Source organism: Tasmannia lanceolata, unplaced genomic scaffold, assembly GCF_043159265.1.
Source record: "Tasmannia lanceolata isolate RefF3 unplaced genomic scaffold, GAP_Taslan_0.1 ptg000005l, whole genome shotgun sequence".
Classification (NCBI taxonomy): domain Eukaryota; kingdom Viridiplantae; phylum Streptophyta; class Magnoliopsida; order Canellales; family Winteraceae; genus Tasmannia; species Tasmannia lanceolata.
The window spans coordinates 19,259,809-19,286,565 of record NW_027518682.1 but is presented as its reverse complement, the minus strand read 5'-3'; the positions used below and the strand labels follow the sequence as shown (position 1 = coordinate 19,286,565).

Here is a 26,757-nt window from a genome sequence, read left to right as displayed (position 1 = left end):
TACAAAAGGGGACCAGTGGTCCCACTTAACATTACATAGTATTGGGAGGACTGATTAGGGCAAACCCTGAGACAGACTAGCATAGCTGTACACCTCCAAAAATGTTCCCCGATTTCAAGCCAGAGGCCTTGCCATACAGTTAATTCCACATACATCCCTCATTTTCCTTCATCTGAAACCAGCAAAATTTAAGGATCCAAAGACCAAAGGAATCCCAATTCCTTTAGGGGTCAATCTAACACCCTCCTTAAGCTGGCCCCCAAACTATTGTCTAACCCAAAGATGAAAGCAACACCTAACAGCTAAGAAGAGCACTTACCAAGTTCATCAAAAAGACTTTGTATAAGGGAAATCGGTAAATTCATTTCCAGATCCTTGTCCAGAAACCCTGGATTTCTATGAGCCTCAATCTCTTCCTCCATAAAGGAGATTGCCATCTCCTTCGAGAAATTCCATGTTCTCTTCCGATTTCTGCTATTCTCTAGAAATCCGTTAATGGAGGCTAATCTTTCATCATAAGACATCCTCCTTATCTTTTGGAGGTATTGTTCTAGTACTAAGAGTTCCATGAAGATTTTTCTCTTGCGCCCACCTTGGCAAGACGATGATTCCTGCTGCCTGGGGCCCTGATCTTCCATCTTTACTTACCACAGAATGAGGATACACTTAATTCATTTCAAAATCCATTCCATTCGAAGATTATATACCACCGCCTTATGAGTAAGCCTGAAAGAGTCCCTGAAGATGTCCCATCCCAAAAGCCTATAAAGGCAAATAAAATTTGCTTTAGACAAGCCGTCCCATCTTAAAGATTTTTCTCACCTTCCCAAGAGACCCCAGCTGTTCTGTCTTTAATTGAAAGAGATTAAGAGAAAAGAGCATTGACCATCCTAGAGATGAAACCCCAACCAATAAAAGTGGAACCCGGGCTATAATAACGTCCAAAACTGAAAGCACCCCCCTAAACCATGCACCCATAGTTGATACAATCCATCTTCACCTCAGGAAAATTTTGGCACTTGTTTTCTTTTCCATTTTTTTTCTCTTCCTTCTCCTATGTTGTACCTACATATAGTATTGTTAAGTAATTGTACTTTGAACAATATTTTCTAAGAATGTACTCTCTTATATATTATATCACAAGTTTTTCCTATTAAGTAAGATAAGAAAAGAGATTATAAATTACGAATCTAGGAACAATGTGGTTCTTGGTCTCAGCAAAGGAAATAAGAGATTATAAATTTATGGAGCATTAATTATGAGAGTTCCCACTAAAGAGAACGACGGATTTCACAACACCGGAATATCCGCTTCTCAATTAGTGAAACCGAAGTCTAGCCCAAGATCAACAACCAAAGTAGAAGAAGAACAAATACCAACATGATATTTCTAATATCTGATAGAGGAACAACATACAAGATAAGGACAATCGAAAGAAGAAAGCTTCAAACTATGGAGAAAATATGGGGCACGTTGGGTCTTTTCTTCAAACAAAAGCTTGCACACAAGAGAGCGTCAATGGAGGTCTAGCTAGTGGAGAATCTCTACAAAAATGAGAAAATGAGACTAGGTCTAGTCAATGGAAAATAGATAGTAAATGGCTTAGGTAAGTGGTAGTGGGTATGGGAAAGTGGAGACGCGACTTAAATGCTTAGGAAAGTGGTGGTGGGTTTAGAGTTTCAAGTAGAGTTTGAATTTGAAATAGGTGGGTAGTGGGAAAATATGGAGCAAACATGTTTGACGCACACATGTGCAAGCAATGCCAACAAAAAGACCAAAATGCCCTTGAACACAAAATTACATTTTGTCCTCACTACGTCTCTAAAAAATAAAGTAAAATAAAACCAAGCTAAACAAAATTAGCTTCCAAAAATACACTTTAAAATTTAACACCAATGTTGACAGTTTGTTGTGACATTTTGTTACCCTTATGACATTGTCAAAATCCTAAGGAGAAGGAAAAAATGTAAATTAAAATTCTATAGAAGGAAGCCCTTTTAAACGTAAAATATTTACAATGGTTAAGATGATGCAGTCCGAAAATCCGGAGGTTTCTCGATGCGCTCCAGCCAAGGCAAAATAGAAAAAATAACAAAGGATCCTTTGATCATCGTCGTAGGGAATAGAATACTTCGATCACCATCGAAGGAGGTGAGATTTAGTTTCCCGTCAAAGTCAAGTTTCTCAAAGCAAAACTAGAAAATACTCAAAAGTTCTAAAAAGCGAAAAGGCAAATTTTCATTAATAATTCAAAGAAATCTCTTACAATGATATAATAATATCTATTTATAAGAATAAGAAACCCTAAAAGCTTACTTAAGGCCTAAGCAACTAATCCCAAACATCCATTTAAAATAGCTTAAATAAAACCTAACCCTAAAATAGAAATCATGTAATAGACATATGTCATATCCATCAAATGCCTATAACTTTCCCAAATCACATCCAAATCATGTGATCTATGGCTCATTAGACAGATAATCGAAAAACCTTTCTAATGATACCAAATGAAGCCAAACGGACAAGTTTTGATACCTGAAAATTGAGCTACAAATAAGATGATGGAAATAGAACTTGAAGAATAAGGAACTTCTTCCACATTTTTGGTAGTTTTAGTCCCCATCATGATGCATTCTAGAAACTACTTCTAATTCTTCTTTGCTTCTAGCCCATTTGCATACAATTTATGTGGCCTACTATTATAGCCTGAACATAAAAGCTTAAACTTTGATTCCTTCTGCTTGATACTATTGTAGAAAAGTCGGTTGTAGTGGTTGAAAAGAAGATAAGAAGATGCTTCACTGCGCATAAACGATTTCCTTAGACGATATTTGCCCCCACCAGTAGTGTGCACAAGGGACCACGAACTCACCTCCAAGATACAATGAAGCTTGGTTCAAAACCGATTGCTCGATGACGTTCTGCACTGAACGGAATCAAGCTTGAATCACCCTTAGATTTTGCTAGTATTTGAGACCCAAATGTCTGTTTCTGCTGAAAAACAGAACACTTGAAAGGGATTTGTAAAACAGTAAAATAAAGGCTTTGTAGGGAATAACAGAGAGTGTAAGAGAGTGGGATTGCTTCTGGAATAGACTTGAAAGGGATTTGTAAAACAGTAAAATAAAGACTTTGTAGGGGATAACAGAGAGTGTAAGAGAGTGAGATTGCTTCTGGAATAGATAGTTTGGGTATACCAAATCGGAATTCACTATTGTGTCTATTTTGGGCAGTTTTTGCTCTTTATATAGAGTTTTTGGTGTCTTTTTTATGTTGAAAAACACCCTTTCTGCGCACCTTTCAGTGGGTTTAAATTCTGACCCTTAGATCGCGTCTAATCGTGACTCTACGGTTCTGATCAATCCTGGAGTGACCGTTGGTTTGTGTAAAAACCCCTCCAACCCCGTAACCACTAGATCGCTTATCTATGGTGCAAATCACACCCTTTGGGCTCTTGACCATTGTGTAGAAGGACACAACCCAACGATGATCATCCACTAGCCATTACACTTCGATCCGACGGCTCGGATCGCACCGGCTCATGCACTATCCGTTGGAGCCCCTAGGCCCGCTGGGCCAACCGTTGGGCCCGAACTCAGGCCCAACCCGACCGAACCATTCGTCCTACCCACTTGACCGATCCAAGCCGATCTTAATCCAACAGTTTGGATCAAATCTGGAAAAATGAAAGACTCACGCGTGTGCGACCAGCGGTTCTACCCATTGTGCACCATAACAAAGAAAAGAAAAGAAAAGAGTACATAACAAATTAAAAAAAGAGTAAAGCTTTATAAGCCCAACTCTTTCTTTCTTCTCATTCGATACGGGACTATCTTTTTCCCATTACTTCTACACTCTCAACTAAAAAGCAACTTTTTCCAAAAGAAAGGTTTTCTTTTGAAAATCAAAGTCTAACTGATACCAAGGGTTCAATATGTTGAGTCCCATGTCGTTGGCTTCTCGAATGAAGAATCAAGTTTCCTCGTAGGCATTACTGTGCCAATGGGTGTAAAAATTTCACACCCATTTTTAAGTGGAAAAATGGGTACAAGACAAATTCTACACCCATTTTTTAAGTGAAAAATGGGTTTTACTTTGAGAGACAGAGCATAAATAAAAATTCTGGTTTTGGTAGGCATTTCTGTTGTCAAACTATACAATGTTTGTGTTGGGAACCACGGCATAGATGACAGTTGAAAGTGGCGTGCATCACATGACCAAATATTTTCCCCTTTGCCCGTGGGATGTTTTTAAGGATAACTGGCTCGGGCAACTATTTTCGTCGTTACAAATGTACATAAAGGACAAGTTTTGTTGTGCACTTATTGGGTAAAAGGGGTGGGAATATCAACCCATAAATATAATAAGTCATGATTACGATAACGGAACTCAATGTTCTTAGTTTAACCGTTAGTAGTCAATGAAAACGCTGCCATTAGATGACCAATCCACAACTATGACAAGAGTACATAAAATTCCCCATTTTTCAATTGGTGAAAGCTTCAGGCCATGAATTGTTTCAAGTCTTCCTCTGGCTATTATTGTCTGTTGAAGTGCCAAAGCAATAAAATTATCATTAAAAGTAAGAAAATTTCGTCATTCATGTAATTATCGAGAGTTGATGTAACTAGAAGAGGAGTGTAATCTCTTATCTAAGCATTCTTGAGAAGACTTTTAACCACCCAAGACAACTGTCAATAGATTTATGGTTCACCATGTAGTAAGATGCCAAACACCATTCACCCCCACCAACCGTTTCGTGTACCCAATCAAATGCTCGCTCAGTAATAAATATTTAACATAATCAAGGAGTTTTTCTTCATTTTTTTTAAAAAAAATGGATAAAGAATCGGATTAACATGAATAAAGAACCAAGGGATCAGCCAGACGATCGAGGTAATCAAGCCACAACCCGAGAATCAAAAGGAAAAACAAAAAGAAGAACAAATGCCCATATTGAGGAAGAAGGAAATCAAACATTTCTAATGCCATCCTAGAAACTCGATCTCTAGCTAGCTGTTCTTCTCACGTGAATGAAGGAGATGGAGGATTCCTCTATCCGATCTATAAATCTCTTCGATCCAATGTGCAAATTGCCAAGGATGGGGAAGAGTCCCCTTGAACCATTTTATCAAATTCAGATCTTTAACGTAATCAATGAGTCCCTTTTATGTTTGAATTTGGCGAGGACCAATTTCTCCTAAGTGCGTAGGCCATGCTAGTAGTTGTTTTTTTCTATTGGGCCTCTTTGAAGGGATTTGCTAGGCCATGCTAGTAGTTGTTTTTTTCTATTGGGCCTCTTTGAAGGGATTTGCTAGGGACTATCGCAGAAGGCATTTCCATTTTGCGGACTTGCTGTTGCATGAGAGAGCAGTCACATAGTCTCAAATTTTGTCTTATTCATTTAATTCATCTGAGGTGGCTGCTCTCTCATGCAACAGCCAGTCAGTGAAATGCCTTTTTGTGAAGGTGCCTAGCAAATCCCATATGGAAAACACACCCTCATCTGTGAATAAGATTATTTTAACTTCATCTTATTTTGCAAAGGAAAAGACTTTTGAAACGAGATTTTGAGCTGAATTTAAAGAAGGGGAGACATTGACCGATCGATGTGGCCCTTTTGATGATTTTTTTGTGGGGACACGTGCGCTCATTTTCTGTTTCTTGCACACGTGCCACAGTAGAGGATTCCGTGCTTTTTTCCACCACGGGATCCTTTTGCTAGCAACCTTGTTTTTGCAAATGAGAAATTGGGCCCACTTTGAAAGCCATTAATTGTATCATTTCCAAAACTACCACAACCATTATTTGCAAGCAACTATTAAAAAGACGGTTTTTGCAAATTAGAAATTGGGCCCACTTCTGCCTTGTGTGAGTGTTCAAATCCGTTGATCCGAATGGCAACCAAATGTAGTTGAGAACACCTTGATCGGTTGATCCATCAACCCTTATTTAGGATTCCTCCAATAAGAGCTAAACCGTTGATTTTTATATTCCTTTTTATCTTACACGTTGGATTTCAGTTCGGGATGGGACCAAGGCCATAATGGGCCGCCTCATATTATTCTACAAGATCAAGTCTCATAATATTCTACAAGATTAAGTCTTGATTTCACGTATATGTCCTCTGTGAGACCCAAACATTGTCTTTTACCATTGATAGTGAAAATAGCTAGACCTGGCAAAAAGTGACCCGGACAAGGGTCCACCCAGCTCGCCTGTAATTTACGGGTCTGGGTCACTAAACTAGTGACCCGTTGAAAATTGACCTAGCCCTTACAAGTCGCTTCAAAACTGGGCCGGGCTGGGTAAATCCGCGGGTGCCCATAAAAACCAAAATGATTGAGATTTTATATGGTGTAAGCCCCTATAGTCCCGTATTTTTCAGAAATAAGTGTACAGACCACATCATAGGATGATCTAAACCTTCCATGTGATGGAACACAATGTAAATAGGTTGTGCCCCCAAAATCATTTCCATAGGATGATCCTAACCCTCCGATCTATAGATGTTTCCATAAATAATAATATGCAATTTCTCCATAGATCAGAGGACTAGGATCATCCTTTGGAAATGATTTTTGGGCACAACCTATTTACGTTATGGCCCATCACACGGACGGTTTGGATCAACCTATACTGTGGGAATAAAAATAGCAAAAAAACTGGGTGACCCGCGGGTCAACCCAGCCAATACGGGTGGAGTCTGGGTTCATAAAATAGTGACCCGTAAGATTCCGGGTCATTTGTGACCCGGCCCATGCCACCCGGACCCTACGGATTGGGGGAAACCCGGCCCGGCCACCCCACCGGTCCGCCAGGTCTAAAAATAGCTTCAGTGATCCACTTCGTTTTTTTTTGGTACTTCATCATAGAACCTGCTTGACATTGGTATTTTGTGAGTTGAATGTTCTGTCATAGAAATTTAGATATCGTGTCTCTCTCTCTCTCGCTCGCTCTTGACATTTATATAGTCTAATAAGCATGACAGTTATCCGTGAAATGGTCATAGCTTAGGCATCATTGTCCGTCGTTTAAGCAATTAAACGAGGGTTGAAACGGTTTTGGTTGGAAGGTAGGATATTTGGGTTTCATTAGAAGTTAAAAAGAAGTTGGTTGGCGTGTAGAAATAAGTCATCAAAGCATGAGATTGTCTCAATATTCATGAATGGAAGCATGTTTCGATGTGGTCAAACAGATTTGTTAAAAGCATGAGGGACTCGACCCCACCACTATTCAGCCAAAACAGGTCAACAAATTCATAACAGCCCACTTATAATGTGAGTCACTCATAACAAAATTACTAATAATTAATAGAGACCGGCCCCCTGACACGACCCCACCACTATAGTGTGTGATAACAAACACTATAGTGGTTTGGTAATGGCCCGTTAATAGATTGAAAGGGCGAGATGTATGTGTTAACTTACCAACTTCTCCAATAGCCCAATAGAAAGGCGTTATATATCTTTTATACTTTGACACTCCCCCGCACATGTGGCCCACTTGGCAAACACGTGGCACATGTAGCCCTACTTTGGGCTGACCATCGCATGTGGATTTTTGCTATCCGGGAGGTTTGAACTCGAGACCTTTGGCTCTGATACCATGTTAACTTACCAACTTCTCCAATAGGCGTTATATATCTTTTATACTTTAACAGTATGCACATGATTTAGGGGTCAAAAAATGGTGTAAAAAGGCGGATTTCGGGTCAAAATTATTAAGAAATCTAACATCTGAACACGTGCAAGGTAACACAAAAAGAACAAATCAAAAGACAAATCAAAAGACGTGTGCATCGATATTTTACAGTTAGCCCAAAATGACTACGATTTTTTTACTGATGAAGATTAATTATAAGCTTAGGGGTCAAAAAATGGTATAAAAAGGCGGATTTCGGGTCAAAATTATTAAGAAATCTAACATCTGAACAAGTGCAAGGTAACACAAAAAGAAAAAATCAAAAGACGTGTGCATCGATATTTTACGTGGTTCGCCCAAAATGACTACGTTTTGGCTCAGTTTAATGAGTGTTAGAATATAGATGGCAGAGAGTATAAGAAATTGAGGATGGAGTCTCTAGTAGATCTGAAGATACTTCTTTGTGATAGTTGTCTACAAGATGCTATTCTCACCTAATTTAAGAAGCCAAGACGAGCAACAGGAGTCAAGCACAGAACACATATAGGTGAGAACCTTCCTTGGATTCAAAATCAGCCATAGAACACGTATAGGTGTTCATGCCTCTGAAGGATAACAGTAACAGCACGTTCTTCTATGAGGTAGCTTGTTTCTTTTTTTTTTTGAAGAAGGCAACAGAATATATATTTATATGTATGAGTAAGCAGAACCGAGATGGTCCTTGCGGAACAATGAGCAAAGAAAATAGCAAGACAATAAGTCAAGGGGGGAGATAGTCAAAACACTCCAATTCGGCCCGAGAAACTCCACTCTTAGCCAGAGAGTCGGCTGCCACATTGGCCGATCTCCGGACATGCTGAAAGACCATGGAGTAACCCTTTCCTCTATCCTCTATCTCCTCAAAGAAAGGCACAATTGTTTCTAAAACGAATAGCCTTACGAATAGGCTGTCCTTGCTTAGGTGTCCTTCCTGCAATGCCATGTGGCACATCTAGCTGTCATAAGGTTGACTTGGTAACAAGTGATGGTGATGATATGGCATTCTTGACAGCACTTAATCAGGTGACATGGCAGCAACACACAAAGGCATTCCATGCCCCTCACTTTGTCGGCCAACCCTTCTCCTCCTCTCTTGAGTATTTCTTCACCTTATTACCCCACATGGGGTTCAATTTGTAGCCTTTGGTAATTTCATTTTCCTTTCATTTATAAACAGAGCTTGCTCTCGGTTCCTTTTTGTTTTTCCCTCCTATTTTTCTTGACAGATCTAGAGCTCGGATGAGGAATTTCGTCAAACTCTCTGAGCAAATCTCTATGATTTGTGACACGGACACGACTTGAGTGTGTCGACACGGCCAGCCCCTAAACTGACACGGTTAAAATAGAAAGTACATGTAATTATGATTTGCGGATATGGATTCGTGTGTCCAGTTTTGACATGGATACGAGTTGTCTAAATGAGGTAAACACAATATTCAATAAAAAAACAGAATATCACACTTCACATGGTACAAAAACATGTCACACACCCATATTAAGTCTAACACTTCCAGCAATACAAGTAAAAGTGTCCAAAGGAATGCCGACACGTGTATTGTGTCAGACACGGAAGGACACATGAGTCGGCAATAAATTCGAAATGTCGGCCAAATCATAGGCAAATCTAGTCATTATTCTCTGCATTCCATGCTTTCCTGGATTCTAAACTCCTTAGTACTATGAATCGTTCCAACATTTATCTTAAGGAGATTCTCTGTGCTTTCTGGAGTTAGCTACAGAACTCTACATATCCACCTCAAAGAATTAATTTTGTCTCCACTTAGCCGAACCATATCGATCACTCCCTCCATAGGCAAGTGATCCGCCTCTCCATTCGCCGATCACTTGACATGATGAAACCAGACAGAAACTTTCCATTCGATCAACGATCTCATCAATGAACTTTGAAAATCTCCAAGGCGGAGTAGCTCTCCTATCTAGCCACCTTATGACGTTGAGGGAATCCTATTCCACTATAAGGTTATTCAAATCTTTGCCCATCATCAGTCTAATACCCTGGAGAAATGTTGACTTCAACCTCGTTTGAACCTTGATGCCGATAGGACTAGAAAAAGACCAAATTTCTGTCGGTCATGAGTTACCCGAACTTGAACCATCAAAATTAATTTTTAGCCACCCAGGATGTGTGTGTGTGGGTGGATTGGGAGCGTGGGGAGGGGGCATCTAGGGGCTATTGGGTCTCCTCAATGTCCCTGCTAAAGCAAATCTCCCTCCAACAATGCCTTAAATCTGAGGCAGTGTACAAAGAATCTCCTTGGGGTCTTTATTTCCATGTTATTTAGTTTCTAGGATTTTTATTTCCATGTTGTTAACTTTTAGGTCTTTATTTTCCATGGAATTTTATTCTCTTCCCCGGCCTACATCAGTTTGGTATCAGAGCAAAGGATCGAAGGTCTTCGTCAAAGGATCTCCAAAGAAGCCATCCCAAGGTTATCATCAAAGGATCTCCATTGAAACCCAATCTTCCATTGGCAGTTCTAAAACCTAACCAGCTGTAGCCTCCAACACTTCCAAGATGAACAATCATCTTCACCACAAACTGTCCACGCATCCCTTTCTAATTCTCAGCGCTAAAATCCCTAAAACCACCACCTTGTATCCACTTTTAACCTAGCCGGTTTACCCTCACTTTCCTTTGTGTTAACCGATCGCCCTCCATCTCCAGTCTCAGGTCTACAATCCGCATCAATAATGCAAGCAGATTAGCTCAATTACGAGATGCATGATGAGTATTAGCACAATTAGCATGGGAAAGACAAGAGACTTTGACTTGAATAAAGTTTACCTATCAATAAAATTACCGAAATATGGCGATGCCAGTTAAAAAATCAGATCCTGCACTGCTTGCTTCGAACAAGTATAAGCCTGCAAAAGAATAATAGTATAATGTTTTAAAAAATGAGTTAATGACATAAAGCACAAACTTATCTTTATCAAGAAATATCTAGAGTTTGTCAAGTGAAGAATCTGGCTTTTAAAACCTGAATTCCTCAACAAGGAAAAGGGAAAATTACATTTACACCCCCTCTAGTTTCTGACATATCCACTTCCACCCCTATAGTTTAAAACGTGACAGATACACCCTTGTAGTTTCAATTTGTTTAAGGTTTGCCCCCTTAGCTGAAGGTTCGTCCATAGATTGAAGGGTTAGGATGATCCGATGGAGCTGATTTTTTGGGCACACCCTATCTATGTCAGGACCCATCAAATGAACGCTTTGGATTATCCAAATAATGTAGGCCCATACCTGAATCCAAACACTACCAAAAAAATCATCCAAAAAATCATCCAAACGCTTTGTCACGTTTTAAACTATAGGGGTGGAAGTGGATATGTCAGAAACTACAAGGGGTATAAATGTAATTTTCCCTAAGGAAAAACTATATCACTGTGTCTAGGCAGCCTGTCTGAAGTTGAACAGAAATTGATGAATTTGCCGGCATACCCACCTAAGATATTGACAGGTAGAAGGTCTAAAATTCACACTATTAGGCAGACCTCAGGGCTAGCAGGGTTTCCCAAAAGAGATTAGAGCATTCGTGTTGCCTGACGTAGAGCGGTCCTCGCCAAAGATTGTAGGTACTATTTTGTGTAGGGTAGCTATTTTCTTTTCATAATTTCCATATTATAGGGCATTTTGGTCACTTCATTTAGTAAGGGTAATTTAGGGTTTTAGACCTTGTGTAATGGGCTATATAAACCCTCATTTTCATTTTGTAAGGGGCTTTTTTATGAAATGAAAAATTAAGGGTTCCTCATTTTCATTTTTTATGAAATGAAAAATTAAGGGTTAGGGTTTCTTTGCAAGAAATCCCTGTAACTTGGTTGGAAGAGAAGATTTGTAGGCTGTTATTGCAGCTTTTATCTTCTTTTCCTTATTATCCCCTTGTGAATCAAGGTTCATTGGTGTTTTTTTTTTTTTTTGGGAGTTGGTGTCTCCTCGCCAAACTCTCTCTAGGATTTCTCGGATTTCATAAAGAAGCCGTGCAATTTCTCCTTCTTGCTGTTTCATGTGATTCCTCGGTGATGGTTACTCTTCCTCATGAAGTTTTCAAGTGGATCTGAACCGTTGGGTTGAATTCCTTAAATCTCAAGTAGTAAAGTTGGAGTTAAGAGTCTGTTCATATGATTGCAAGTGGCATTGCGTGTTAAGGCCTCCGAATGTTAGCTTCAGAACTATGTTCATGTTGAAAGGATGACGGACCAGAGAATTTTGGTTTGATATTGGAATTTTCCCTAACCCATTCTCAATGGAGATGGAAATTGATATGGTTTAATTAGATGCTTGTTGTGGTAGAGAATTAAAAGCTTGCTTTTGTTTTTTTTCCTCTAATTGCTATCATGGTGCAATCAATGCCTACACAATGTTTGATTAAAAGCTTGAGTGAAGTTTAAGTTCCCTTGTTGCTGGACATATTGGTGCTACTATAGTACCTTTGGGCTTCAACTATTAGTCACTTGTACATGGCCGAATGCTCCAAGCAGAGACGTGTTTGAAGGCATGTTTAGCTGATAATTTTGGCATCAACAGTTTAAGTTCCCTTGTTGTTGGACTTATTGGGGCTACTATAGTACCTTTGGGCTTCAACTATTAGTCCCTTGTACACGGCCGAATGCTCCAAGCAGAGACGTGTTTGAAGGCATGTTTAGCTGATAATTTTGGCATCAACCTTTTATTTGTATGAGTTACAACAGCTTGTTAGTAGCCTGCCACATTGTTACATCTTTGAATTTTGAGTTTAATTGTGTAATCTCAGCCCAAAAGTTTCCTTTCTCAAGATTAGTGACATGCTGCTTCCACTAGTTTGCTGATTGCCTCACGTTTTGTTCTCTATATTTGTGACATCGCCTGCTTCCTTGTTGGGTTACTTTGAGCATAGCATCTCAATCCACCTGTGGAACACCATAGCATAGCTCCCGATCGATTTATCTACGTCATTGCCTTTGGTGATGAAAAAGCAATCAAGAAACCATTATTGTTGAAGTAGACTACCCACAAAATTAATGTAACATTATCTTCCGATTACTCTCTACCGTATGCATTTCATCTTCAAGAAAAGGTTGTCGTGCAGCAGATGTCCAATGAATGGAATCAAACAGGCTGATTTCCAAATGTCCAAATTTCAGATAGGTTCTAATTCCACTTATGTGCTTCTTCACATGTTTTATTGCTTGTGGATTTTGAAACTGTTTTTATTTATAGTCTATTTTCTTTAACATGTTTTATGACCATAAATCTTAATACATAATTTTCATATCTGAATCTTTAATCTAATAAGCACGTGAACTTCATTTTTCATCTAGGTATTACTAATAATGGTTTCACCCTAAGTAAACATCTCCCGCTTTCAATTTGAATCCAACTTGAGCATTGCCGATTTCATTATATAGCTACATAGCCATCTAGATGCTATAGAAAAAATGTTCCCATCCCTTGCCAGGATTTTGCCATAAATTTAGGGAACTGGGTTCACATTTGACTAATCCTTTAGATATATACGTACAGAAAGGGAAAGGAGCTTCTGATTAGAAAGACTTACAGAGAGAATTAATAAAATAGTAATGCTAATATCATTAAGATCATTCTTATATTTAGAAAGTGGACATGAATCTGTAATTTTAACTATTCAATAATGAGTAATGGCATGCAAGTGCTACAGATAGTGGTGAAAATGATTCAGGGACTTATACTCTGCTTTCATGATACCTGAGTACTAAAGCTCGAAGTACACTAGCTGAAGAAAATAAATCTCCATTGTAACTTAACTACCACATACGCTCCCTTGTACACTTCCATCCTACGCACTTCTCATGTGGAGATATCTGAAAGGCAATCTAATAAGACTACAATTAAACCGCAATGGATACCACCACCGGAAGGGTGGTTTAAACTTAACTTTGATGGGAGCTCTATGGGGAATCCGGGCAACGCCAGCATCAGAGGCGTTCTGCACAATGCGAAGGGTGTTCCTGTCATGACATTCTCTGGTCCGGCACGGTTTTGCGATGCTAATGAGGCGGAGGCTAGAGCGTTGTTATTCGGTTTGAGGTGGTATGTGAATCACAATTTGGGTCCATTTGGGTCCTCTTATCATTGGAGGGGACTCAACTAATGCGATTGCATGGGCTGCAAATCGGAGCTCCGGTCCTTGGAGAATTGCTTGCACCCTCAATGAGATCCGTGACCGTGTTCGCACTATTCGACCCCATCTTGAGCACATCAGGAGGTCGGCCAACACAATGACAGATGCACTGGCGAAGGAAGGAGTCCTCCTTCCTGAGAATCGTGTCGTTCTTGATGTTTCCCTGCTACAGGGCTTTTGATGATTCTCATTTTTTGGGACTTTCTATCCTGATTTATAAGATCTTTACTGTGGGACCGCTTGTCCCCTATATCTTGTAACTCTCTGGATTTTGAATGGAATAAATTGTTACCTTTAAAAAAAATTAACTGCCACATAATCTATCTTAGAAAAAAAAAACTACCATATAAACATTATGATAGCAAGATGTCCAGCAATGAGTGGCAATGGCCATTGACTTCTGCAAGGTGCACCATCAGAAGATGAGCAGAATTTTTTACACATACAACTGTTAAGAATATCAGACAACAATAGCATATACTGATCTCTGATTGTGTTTTGGAATTTGCAGCCAAATTGCCACAAGGAACAATCCATCACACCATGACCATGTAAGAGGACCTAACACATGTTTGTTTGTACAATAGAAAATTCTGTATCATCTTTTTTACTTCACTCGTTATTCATTCTTTTATAGTGTATTATTGATGAAGCATCTTGTATTTAGCCTACTACATTGAACAAAATTTATACATAGAGCCATCAGACTTAGGATCTTTATGATAGGGTGATAAAGCCATATTTTCGTAGAGTTTATACCCCACCATTAGTGGTTTTCGTTATCCATTTACGCTTTTGCCTATTTAGATTCCATCATGGGTGTTTTTTTTTCTTTCATTCATGTTCCTTTAGATTTGTTATATAAATGCCTTTATTTTCTTTTTTCCCTTCACTTTTACTCAGATTTCTATATCTAACAATAGATTTCTCTATTCTTCTAATTTTCAGTCGTAGCTCTTTACCTATCCCAACACTTGATAGTTATACGACTAGAGGATGAGTCCAGAACATGTATGGTTCCCTCTAAATTATGTTTTTTATGCATGATTTTCACTGGTATTCCATTTAAGTATGAAAATGACTACGATTGACATCGTTTAGGGTTGATGATCACCAATTTATCTTTGGAACAAAACCATTGAAAGGCCTTCATACAAGCATTCAACATTCAAGATTTTAGCTGATCCTCTTTGTAGATATGAAAATCCGGAGAATATATGATTGTTTTTCTTATGCAAATGGGTCACATGCATTTTTACGAGTAATGAATGACATCAATTCAAACACAATATATAAGAAATACGATGGAGTCGTTTCTATCTTTTTGATAATAAACAGGCGATTACTAATACATTTGTAAGTGCCACATGAACAAAGAGACATGAATGGGCAACAAAGCAGTTAAGTACTTCTACACAGATTTTTTTTTAATTAGATGGCTTTACAAACTGCACCAACTGATCAGATTAGCTCAGTTATGTGATGCATGCTGAGTTTTAGCACAATTATCATGGTAAAGACAATTGACTTTGACTTGAATAAAGTTTACCCATCAGTAAAAAAAATTACCGAAACATGTGGATGCCAGTTAAAAAATGAGAACCTGCAACACTTAGCTTTGAACGAGTATACGCCTGCAAAACAATAATAGTATAATGTTATAAAAATGAGTTGATGACAAAATGCATAAACTTATCTTCATTAAGAAATATCTAGAGTTTTTCAAAAGAATAGGAAAAAAAATGAACAAAAGCAATATAATTGAGTCTAGGGGGCAAAAATAATATCCTTGCGTCTAGGCGGCCTGTCTGGAATTGACCCTGGCTTATACTTGGATGCCTCATGCCTCTCTAGCTCTGGAGGCACCCGGCTGTTGTTATGAATAAGCATTTGCTTAAGATCATAAAACACATCAGTGTCATGTAGAGTCAAGAATGTAGTTGCTACACCTGTCTTCCCAGCGCGCCCTGTTCGACCAATTCGATGCGTGTACTTCTTGATGTCCGCAGGCATGTCAAGGTTTATGACATGGCCAACGTCTGGTATATCGATACCATGCCCCGCAACATCTGTTGCCACAAGAATAGTATACAACCTCTCCCTAAAACATTGAAGGCTAACATCCTGCTGCTCCTGTGTCTTCCCACCATGAAACGCCGTCACCCTATAACCGGAATTTTTCAACCTCTTTGAAACATTATCAACAGATTTCTTTGTATTGGTGAAAACTATTACTGTCTTGTCTCTAAGATCATTCAGCATCTTCTGCAGCCTTGACATTTTATCTGATTCCTTCACCATTATCACATTCTGGGTGATGAGGCCAGTCGCCTTCCCCGCAGTACCAACAGTAACCACAACAGGGTTCCTCAAATACTTCCTTGCCAGCCTCTGAACAGCAGGAGACATTGTTGCGCTGAACATATAAGTTGTTCTATAAATCTGATCCACGTCAAGCTTTTCATCTTCATTTTCCGGTTTCATATTGCTGGAAGGCATAGCATCCAAAACCCTAACAACTTGTGGCTCAAAACCCATATCAATCATCCGCTCAGCCTCATCAAGAACCACATAATTACTACTGGAAACTGCCTAAATAAAATCGTATCTACAAGCCAAAATTTTCTTAATTACCGATAGGGCCATAAATAGCTTTTAATTTTGTCTTTTACCCATTTCACCTTTCTTATATTATCCTCACAAATCCCTAAAACCTCTCCATCTATCAAGTAGCATTGGAAACTCTCCCTCTCTCCATTTCTCTCCATATCTAAAGTAATGTTAATGTTTGAAATCTCACTCATTCCATCTCCTCCCACCATACGAACCTCATTGGTTTCTCTCTAACTCCTACCGTATGAATATCCTCTCTCTCTCTCTCTCTCACTCAAGTATTTAAGCCCGTTTTGTCCATTATTTTTCAAAAAGTATCGTACGGCTTACACCATAGATGATTCAAATCGTCTATTTGATGTACGGCAACTTAAATAGGCTGTGTCCCAAAAATCACTGCCATAGGATGATCACAATCCTCCTATCGAAAGAGGTTTCCATAATATGCGGTTCCTCTATAGATTGGAGGGCTAGGATCATCCTATGGAAATTATTTTCAATTAAAAGAGAGAATATTATTTTCAATTAAAAGAGAGAATTAGATAGTGTTGCCAAAAAAAAGCTTAGAATCGTGTAGGGTAGAAAAGGAGTGATTTTCATTAATGTTGTCCTTTTTTATAGAGGGGGATTTTAGGAACTAGGACATTATTGATAACTAAGGTGATATAAGAAAGGGTAAAATAGGTAAAGGAAAAAATTAAAGGCTATTTATGGCGTAATTCATTACTATTGGTAATTAAGAAAATTTAGTTTTAATCTAGGGGTTTCTGGTAGATTTCCCTAAATCAATGGTCTTTTCATGGCTGCCTAGTTTAGGCTTAAGACATTACTATTGGCAATTAAGAAAATTTTATGCTCTGTTTGGTTCACGGGTTTTTTTTTTCCCTGGGAGACTCGAGGAGTTTCCGCACGAAACCCATGTTTGGTTGGTGGGTTTTAAGTGGGAGCAAAATATAATCCAGGGACGAAAATTTGCTCGCATACCCAGAATGAATAAACCCGATCTCACGATCGATTGAGGAGAAAACCCACAGGGCAGAAAAACCCACTCGTCTCTCTTTCTCGAATAATATGTCCCCTCCATGGTTTTGGCTTCTTCTCCTCACCAAAATGAAACCCTACCCTCTGATTAACCTGTCCCTTCCACAACAGAAGCTCTTTCCCAGTCAAAACCCTAGCCCCAAAAAAGAAGAAAGGTAATGAACGAGAAGCAGAGCAGAGAACAAAATCTACAACAAATCCTGCAAAACAGAGGTCAGGTGAAGAAATTCGTGGTGGTAGTTCGTCCTACGGTTCTATAAGAAGAAGATAGTTGATGAACAAATTTTATGGTGTATGGAAGAGAAAGGGAAGAGATCTGCTGCTGCATTTGAGGAGGAGAGCACAGCTTCTAGCCCATTATATTCGACAAAATCGACCCACCGAAGAGGAAAGCGAGCTCGAGCAAATCTTCAACAGGTAGAACCCTTGTTGAATCTGTCATTTTCTGGTTAGAAATCGTACTGGAAAAATATTATATTAGGGTAAGAAGATGAGTATCTCCTGAAATGGTAGAACCTGATGACAGATTGAAGCATTTGCTGCTTGAATCTGTCATTTTTTCTTCTGAATGGGTAGAACCCCATCTCAATTTCTCTTCTCATTATATGCTTCAATCTGTCATTATATGCTTCTGGAATGTGAGTTGAAGGAATCTGATGTCATTTTCTGCTTCAATCTGTCATAATCTGTTCTCAATCTTATTAGATTCTAATTAAGGCCAACGAATGCATGGTTCAGCAATGCTTAATGATTGTTGTTATATGTCCTGGTTTAAGAATGCATGAATTTGATGACGGAAGAGATAATTTCCTTCTATGGACAGGATGTTATGTATATAATTTTTTCTCCACGAACAAAATAGGATTATTTGGGTCACCAGTGTTCAAAATTAATAAAACATTTACTCTCTAATTATTGGATATATACGTGACGCAGTTACTAATCACTAACCCTCAATGGCTTAATTGAAGACTCATATCAACTTTTCCCATTGGAGAATAATGAGAACTTAATATTGTTAACTAACCCATGTTGGTACTTAAAAATCAGTTCATGGGGTTAGTCAGAGACATTTGAGTTTTGAATATTGTAGATTCTATTTACATCCTTGTAGAGTGAATCTTCCAGTCACAATACTGACCCATACTTACATCCTTGTTTCATGAATAGATACATCCTTGTAGAGTGAATCTTCCGCTCATAATACTGACCCATACTTACATCCTTGTTTCATGAATAAATACATTCATTTTTCATTTCTTCAGTATACTTATTCATTTGCAATGAGCTTACTACCAACCGAAGACGATGGTAAGGGAGATGATGGTGGAATGAATTTGGCGATACAGGGGTGCGCTTTGGTTGCAGCTGGTACCGCTGTAGCCTTGGCGGCAGTGATCGAAGAACAAGAAGCGTTCTTCGAATGTTCTCCTTATGAGAACACCTATCTCACCCCACGCACATTTCTCCCATACGCTCTGCGAAGTGACGAGCACTGCCATGATCTTCTTCGAATGAATGTCGAATGTTTCACAAGATTTATCCATATATTAAAGGGTACCGGGCGGCTAACTGATACCCTCCACTGCTCAGTGGAAGAGCAGTTCGCGATTTTCTTACACATCATCTCACATGACCTGAGGAACCGTTGTATGAAAGCATATTTTAGAAGATCAGGGGAAACTGTTAGTCGATATTTCAGTAAGGTTCTCGACGCAATTATGAGTTTGTCAGACTTACTCATAAAACCTCCATCACCGGATACACCGGCACAGATTAGAGCGAATCGAAGATTGTATCCTTACTTCAAGGTATTGACTTTGTAGCCTTATAATTATGCCTTTCTTGTAGACTATGTCAGTAACATTTTTCCTTCCTATATGATAGAATTGCATTGGGGCAGTCGATGGGACACATATTCGGGCTAAAGTGTCATTTGATACGCGAGGTCGATTTTTATGTCGTAAGGGGTGGACTAGCCAGAATGTACTAGCTGCATGTGATTTTGACTTAAAATTCACATTCGTCGAAGCTGGTTGGGAAGGATCTGCGTCTGACTCGAGACTGTTGGGGGAAACGCTTGCTAACGAGAGGGGAATTATCTGCCACCCTGGGAAGTATTATCTTGTGGATGCCGGGTTTCCCTTGCTCAGTCATTTCATCACCCCGTTCCGTAAGACGAGGTATCATCTGAATGAATTTCGAACCAACAGGCCACGGACCACTGAGGAACTATTCAATCATAGGCATTCTTCAGCCCGAAATGTAATTGAACGTGCATTTGGTGTGCTTAAGAAGAGTTTCGCCGTGCTCCACGGGGAACCAATGTACCCCTTCCCCAAACAGGTTGATTTAGTGATAGCCTGTTGTTGTATTCACAACTTCATTAGAGGCGTAATGCCTTGGGATGGGCTTCTTGGTGTTGTCGATCGTGAATTCGCTGCTTCTGGCGATAGTGAATTAGCCTCCACAAGTAGGCAAGGTGGAAGAGCAGAAGATGAGGAGGAATTACATGAGGAAGAACTGCGTAGGGAGCCATGGCTAAGTAGAGCTCAGGATGGGATAGAAGGAGATAGAATTAGGACAGAAATATGTTTAGCTATGTGGAGAGATTATACACCCTCTGCTTGATATGGTTCTTGTTTGCGAAATTTGTATCGTTCATGTATGGTGGTTGAGGTTGGATTGTATGGCACATATTTTCGTATGCCACACTTATAAGGTCTACTAATTTTGGATTCTATGTGACTAGTGCTTCATTTTAACACCCTTCTATGTAACTTGACTCACTTTTTTGTCTGAGGAAGCAAGGTCCTTCCTATTGTCCTATTCATTTTAATCTCTTCATTCCTCAATTCTTGGTGTCTCTTGTTATTGTCCTATTCTATTCTACCAAAAACAATCGTATAAGTGTCTAATAGATACAGATAGAGTGTATTGAGGGATATAGAAAGAGTGTGCCGTCGAAGTAGCACAACTATAGTACATTTGATTTGTTTAGACTATTGCTTTCACAAACATTATGTACTGTGTGCATTCCCTAGTAATTCTTATTTTAGTTATTTATAAAATGTTTTGTTGATAGCCATTTTGACAGGGTCTTCAAACATGGTGCAAAGGACACTAGATTGTGAGCATTCCAGTTGGGGAAAAGGTAGTAAGTGTAGTCTTATCCCCTTGTAAACACAAACAGTTAAGAAGTATAAATATTGAGTCAAACAGTCAAAAGCCTTTAAGGCTACAAATATTAAATTATCCAACAGTACTCACTGTCTCTTCTACACATTTTTAAGTGGATGTTGATAGCTTTGTAATGGCCCTGAAGTGTAAAACAAAATGCGTGGTGCCATTATAAAAATATAGTAGTGGGCCTAGTGGCAGAAATCACTATAATTTGAGATGATTTTATTAGTCTTTAGTGTCAAGCATGGTTAGATGACAGATAATCTGGTGTGAAAGTCGCAACAGAAAACTACAATTTGATAAATTGACACTGCCTGGGTCTTGACTGAATGGCCATGAGCTCTGCTTCTTCTTTTGCAGCCTTTGAAGTCACCCTCTCTGCAAGCAATCTTCCCCTCAAACAATCAATTGTCCTTGACCCATCTTCTCCTTCCATCATCTTATCTCTGTGCAAACAACAGACAAAAGAATTAAGAAAAAAAACCCAATACAGGTAAAAACAAGAACAAGAACCCACCTCCACTTCTGATCTCCAAAGCCATCACTTTGCATTTTGCACTGGTACTAGAATGAAGCTTCTCTGCAATCTGATCACATTCAGAAAAACACAGTTCTGAAGCTATATATTGTAACACATTCGAAACAAAATTCTTAGAATGTAAATGACCCGTATGTTTTTTGCGAAAAAACAGAAAGGTCCAGCTGTTCTTACAGTTTTTAGAGAACAGGTTCAATGGGATTTTCAAATATGGAGCATTGGAGGTGCTGAAAATAAGAAATTGGTAGCATTCTTTTTATTGAGCATTTGTCTTATCTTGGGCCCATATTCCTATTTCCTTATCAGCTGTACATAGTAACTTTTTTCTTACTAGGCCTTTGGACCTTTTTAAGTTTGAACTGTCTGTTAACTTCAAGAATTATTAATAAACAAACCCAGTTTACTACTCCTCTCGTCTGTCAAATGTAGATCTCCCCTTTTACAGAGCTCTGTGCTGAGTACAGTTATTTGCTAGGTTGATGGTCCTCATTGTAGGTATTTGTCTGATAAAGGTGCAATTTCTCACATCAAGTTGTGAGCTTCTCACTCCAGAAAGTCCTCTACTTAAAAAAATATTGTTGGCTGTTCTGCGTGATGCAATGTACAGACTGCTTTGTTGGCTGACCATTGCACTCTGTATCTTCTAATAGTATATATTGTTCGCTGTTGGCTGTTGGCTGTTAGGTAATTGCTGTTTTCAAAATATATTATACTCATGCGTGCTTGCCTAATCTGTATTCCTGTTGGATTGCATGGGTTGGTGAATCAATTGTTGTAATACAGAAGGACAAGATGAGCCGCTGCAATTCGGAAATCATGGTTATGAGAACATTGTAAAAGCATTGATAATATATGTTTTCTTGCATTTTTCCCAACTGATATCTTTTCAGGTTATGGATGACAAAGCTGAGACCGATAAAGGTAAGAATGCGAAATGGTCTACAGAGATGGATAAGGTATTACTTGCAGCATTGTGCCATCAATGTGCGGAGGGGCAGACATGCCTCAACGGATTCAAAGAGACTGCCTATGTATACTGTACGACGGCTGTGAATGAGACTTTCGGCCTCCATCTGAAGCGCACACAAATCGAGAATCATGTGAAACAAATGAAGAAATTATTTAAGATCCTGCATGGATTAGTTAACAGGAGTGGGTTCGGCTGGGACTGTGAGTTGAAGAGGCTCACGGTTACGAATGACGTTGGTGAGGCTTATGTTAGGGTAAGAAGTGCCTAACTACACTACTTAAAGCTTTCCCTTCCCACCAGTCAATATATTTGTTAATTGATATAGTCTCCTTTAATGTGTAGGATAACCCCGATACAGGTAAATTCTTCAAGAAACCTTATGAGCTGTATGATGACTGGGTTGAAATATTTGGGAAGGACATCGCAGATGGGGGATTTCGGAGAAATAACAGGGATCTGCCACGGCCAGTTGTCGAGGAATTCTACACTCCTCAAATGCCACCTACCGAAGACGATAGCTTCACAGAGTTCCTCTCCCATGATGACTGTTTGGGTCAACATTCTCAGGATTTCAGTGCTCCTCAGATGCCAACCCCTATGACACACACTTCATCGAGTAGGCCAAATATTCGTAGGTCGACCTCTCGTCAGGCACCAAGTCCAATGGAAACGAGTATGGGCGAGGAGGGAAGTAGGGAAGGTGGTCCTAGTAGACGCAAGAGGCGAGGTTCTACTGATTTGAATTCTACTATAAACACTTTCGCCGCCAGTGTCTCCGAGGTTGCGGTTGCTATTAAAGAGAATACCACTGTTGTTAAAGAGAATAATGAGAAGGAGAACATTCTGTGTGACCAGATCATGGAAGCACTGGAACAAATTGATGGTCTTGATCGTGCAGCGCTCGCTGACATATATGACTATCTAAGCACACACCTGGCAGAGGGGCGATCGTTTGTTCGCCGTCCGAAGGACCTCCGAGAAATGTATGTCGCAAAGTTCTTTCGGACCCGGTTAGTTGGGAGGGAGTGAGTAGAGTGACTGATCTCCTTCGGACATCAGTTGTGTTACTGTTGTGCTGTTGTTGTGGTTGCTTCTATGTTTTTATTTGGGTACTCTGCTTGAACTTACACAATATGGTTGGAATGTTAATTTGCAAAACAATTGTTATTAAATTTCCTTCTACTGATCTAAGTGTTATCTACGCCTCCTGCTTTAATGACCATGCTTTATAAAACATTGTCGTAGATGTTAGCATGTATTTTAGAGAACAATCACATGGGGTACTTGTGACTGTTCATTTAATTCATATGATGTGGCTGCTCTGTCATGGAGAGTGACCCGTGAAATGGCTTCCTGCGAAAGTGCAGCAAAGGTGAGTCTTCTACTGATCTAAGTGTTTCTAGGTGGTGCCTACTTAGATGACCAAAATGCTTATGGAGGTTAATTGTGCTTCAAGTCTTTCAACATTCTTTTAATTTGGTTATGTTTATGAACCCTTTCTCTGTTGCATGTCTATGTGCTTTATTGTTTACTTGTAATCTTATTGTGCATTTCTGTAGGTGAATGGCAAAATAGAAGTTCTACGTGGTTTTCAAGGGAAGGCAAGTTGGCGTTTTTGACAATTGGCAGGACTGCCATCTTCAGGTGAACAAGTTTAGTGGAGCTTGTTACCGCTCATATGGGACCAGGCAGGAGGCAGATGTTGCCCTTCATGGGTATTTACTTGCTACTAGTGGGTGCACACAACATGGGCAAGAGGAGACCAGCGTTCAAGGGTATCCAGTAGCGTCAACAAGTTCTACCGGCTCAACTTCCTCTTCTACTTAGATATGGTTCTTATGCGTCGTGGTGGTGTACATTTCTTTTTTGAGCACATGTGTATTGCCTGTAAATATGTTTCGGATTGTACTTAATGATGCAAACCGGTTTTTTTCCCTTCACTCTATATATAAATAAACAACGTTCTTATGTTCTCATAAAATGTCTACCCTTCAGATGTAGAAAAAAAACAATCGTATAAGTTTGTCATTATTTTCTTAATGCAGTGGCGTCCACCCAAAAGAGAATTTTGTTGGGGCCCAATGTAAATAGGCCATGCCCCGAAAATCCTGTGTTCTTGTTTTATCCCAACCATCAAATATATCAAGATTCTTCCATTTAAGCTTATTTACGATGATTACGTGCCAGTCTATTTATGCCGGGCCCATTGAACGTCTGGATTGGATCATAGGCATGCAGTGAACCCCACCAAAAAATAAATTAATCGGGACCATTTGATTCAACCATGTAACGTGGGACCCATCTAAAAACAGAATAGACTATACTAGACCTGGCAAAAGCGACCCGTGCCCGCGGGTCGACTCGACCCACCCGCAAATTTGCGGGCACGGGTCTAATTTTTAGTGACCCGTCAAAACTAACCCGCGGGTGACCCAACTCGCGGGCACCCGCATTTTTACCGTATTTTATAATTTTTTTGAGAATGTTATGTGCACTACTGGTTTTTATGAGGGCACTCCTCACTTTATAAAAAGTACGGTATGGCCCGCACCATAGGATTATCCAAACCGTCCATTAGATGGGCTATAGCCTAAATAGGTTATGCCCCAAAATTATTTCCATTGGTTGATTCTAACCCTCCGATCTATAGAGGGTTAGGATCAACCCTCTAACATTCAGATTCTATCAACATCCAATCAGAAAAAGGGAAATGTGTAAAGCATAGTTAGTTGTGGCGTTATTAAAATATGGCCATGTCCATATCAGTCCCCTTCATTTATTGTATTATATATATTACTGGAAAAATTGAAGGGGCTCAGAGATTATTTAAAGCCTTATAAATGTAAAGTTTATTTAACAATTCAATAGGGTTCTTATGCGTGGTGGTGTAAAATTACGTATCAAATATAGAATGTTATGACAATTACGGGAAAAACAGATGCTGTAAATTCATGAGAATTATTACAATCCCCATTTTGCGGGTGACCCACGGGTTGACCCGGCCCACCTGAGGGCTTTTGCGGGTCACCTAAATTCTGACCCGCAAAAATGCGGGTCATTTCCTCACCCGACCCGTGGACCCGCACCCGCATCACCCGCGGGTTGACCCGGCCCGACCCACCCGTTTGCCAGGTCTAGACTATTTAATGCCTGTTTTCGTAATAAGATAAGAGACGGTTTTTTTTCCCACCATAGTCCACCCAACCAAACATGGGTTTTGTATTTTACCGGGATACTTCTAGGATTTATTTTTTCCTACCATAGTGTGGTCAACCAAACATGGGTTTTTTATTTTACCGGGATACTTCTAGGACTTTTTTTTCCCACCTATCTCCTAGGGTGTTTTTTTCTCCCACATAACTCCCGGGAACAAAAAAAACCCGGCAACCAAACAGAGCATTAGGGGTTCTTGTAGATTAAGTTTTAATCCAGGGGTTTCTGGTAGTTTTCCCTAAATCAATGGTCTTTTCGTGGCTGCCTAGTTTAGGCTCAATGATTAACGGTCTGGGATCATCCTATTAAGGAAGGGTCCCCCAAAACGGGGAAAACTAGTGATATAAGCATTCGTAAATAAGTTGTACGAATTTCCAAAATTACCATATACCCTCCAATTTATAGATGTTTCTATATTGTGCAGGGCACAACCTTTTTACATCACAGGAGAACAAATGAACGGTTCGGATCATCCTGTAAAGTGGGCCTAATACACATTTTGCACACACGTACAGCATATAAAATCTCTTCCATAGTATCATCTTACAGTCCAGTATTTTTACGACCCACTTCAAAGGATGATCTAAACCGGCCAAAATGTATATAGGCTCCACCAAGTAAATCATCTCCATAGGATGATCCTAACCCTCCAATCTTAGAGGTTTATATAATATGCAGTCCCTCTACAGATCAGAGGGTTAGGATCATCCTATGAAGATGATTTGTGGGGTACACGCTTTGGCCCAACAAATGAACGGTTTAGATTATCCTACGGGAAGTTGGCCCCACTATACCTTTTCCTTTTCAAATGCCTCTGAAGTATTCTCTTTGATCATGTACTCATGCAAGAAGTTTGTGTACTAATGCGGAAGTCTGTGGTGCTGGGTTTGATGCTTCTGATTTCCAAGATGGGTTTGAAGCCTCTGATTTCCAATACTTCTAGAAAGCTTTCTGCTAGTTCTCATCAACATCCCATTGAAAAGAAATTGAGAACAGAAGAATATGGCCAAGAAACAACATTAATTAGTTATCTAGAAGTAACGATGGGCTGGATAAAGTCAGGTCCTACACGAGGATATTTATGTTGTGCAAACTATGCATGTGAAACATACAATCTTGATACCTGTTTCCAGTTAAAACAGAGAGAAGTGCCGTTAAGGAAAAGAAGAAGAAGAAGAAGATGAAGTCTCAAAATCTCACTCATTCCGACGTCTAAGATCCAGCAGAATATTCAATACTTATAACCCTCAACATGCATGATAAAAAAGGAAATCATGATATCATATATCAATGAAAGAGTGAAATAACAAAGGGATAAAGCCTAGCAGCAACATCAATGAATATTAAATCGA

The 26,757-nt window shown here is 39.4% G+C and overlaps 2 protein-coding genes across 12 annotated transcripts; one reads left to right on the top strand and one right to left on the bottom strand.

Moving 5' to 3' along the window:
- The first annotated feature begins 11,163 nt into the window (after positions 1-11,163).
- On the top strand, positions 11,164-24,166 carry LOC143877852 (uncharacterized). Of its 11 annotated transcripts, none has more exons than XM_077380125.1 (6): positions 11,408-12,835; positions 14,359-14,398; positions 14,796-14,858; positions 22,113-22,445; positions 22,535-23,175; positions 23,752-24,166. In XM_077380125.1, exons 3-6 carry the CDS (start codon positions 14,844-14,846, stop codon positions 23,753-23,755), a joined length of 993 nt encoding a protein of 330 aa, XP_077236240.1. In that variant the 5' UTR covers positions 11,408-12,835; positions 14,359-14,398; positions 14,796-14,843; the 3' UTR covers positions 23,756-24,166. The 11 variants fall into 11 exon arrangements, with proteins under 11 accessions (XP_077236231.1, XP_077236237.1, XP_077236230.1 ...); XM_077380117.1 differs by having other exon boundaries at positions 22,535-23,202; XM_077380116.1 differs by lacking the exons at positions 11,408-12,835; positions 23,752-24,166 and adding an exon at positions 11,164-11,279 and having other exon boundaries at positions 22,535-23,378.
- LOC143876873 (DEAD-box ATP-dependent RNA helicase 21-like) lies at positions 15,615-16,669 on the bottom strand. Its single transcript, XM_077378555.1, has 2 exons — positions 16,529-16,669; positions 15,615-16,439 (listed from the first exon to the last, which is right to left on the bottom strand). Exons 1-2 carry the CDS (start codon positions 16,667-16,669, stop codon positions 15,615-15,617), a joined length of 966 nt encoding a protein of 321 aa, XP_077234670.1.
- Positions 24,167-26,757: the final 2,591 nt, after the last annotated feature.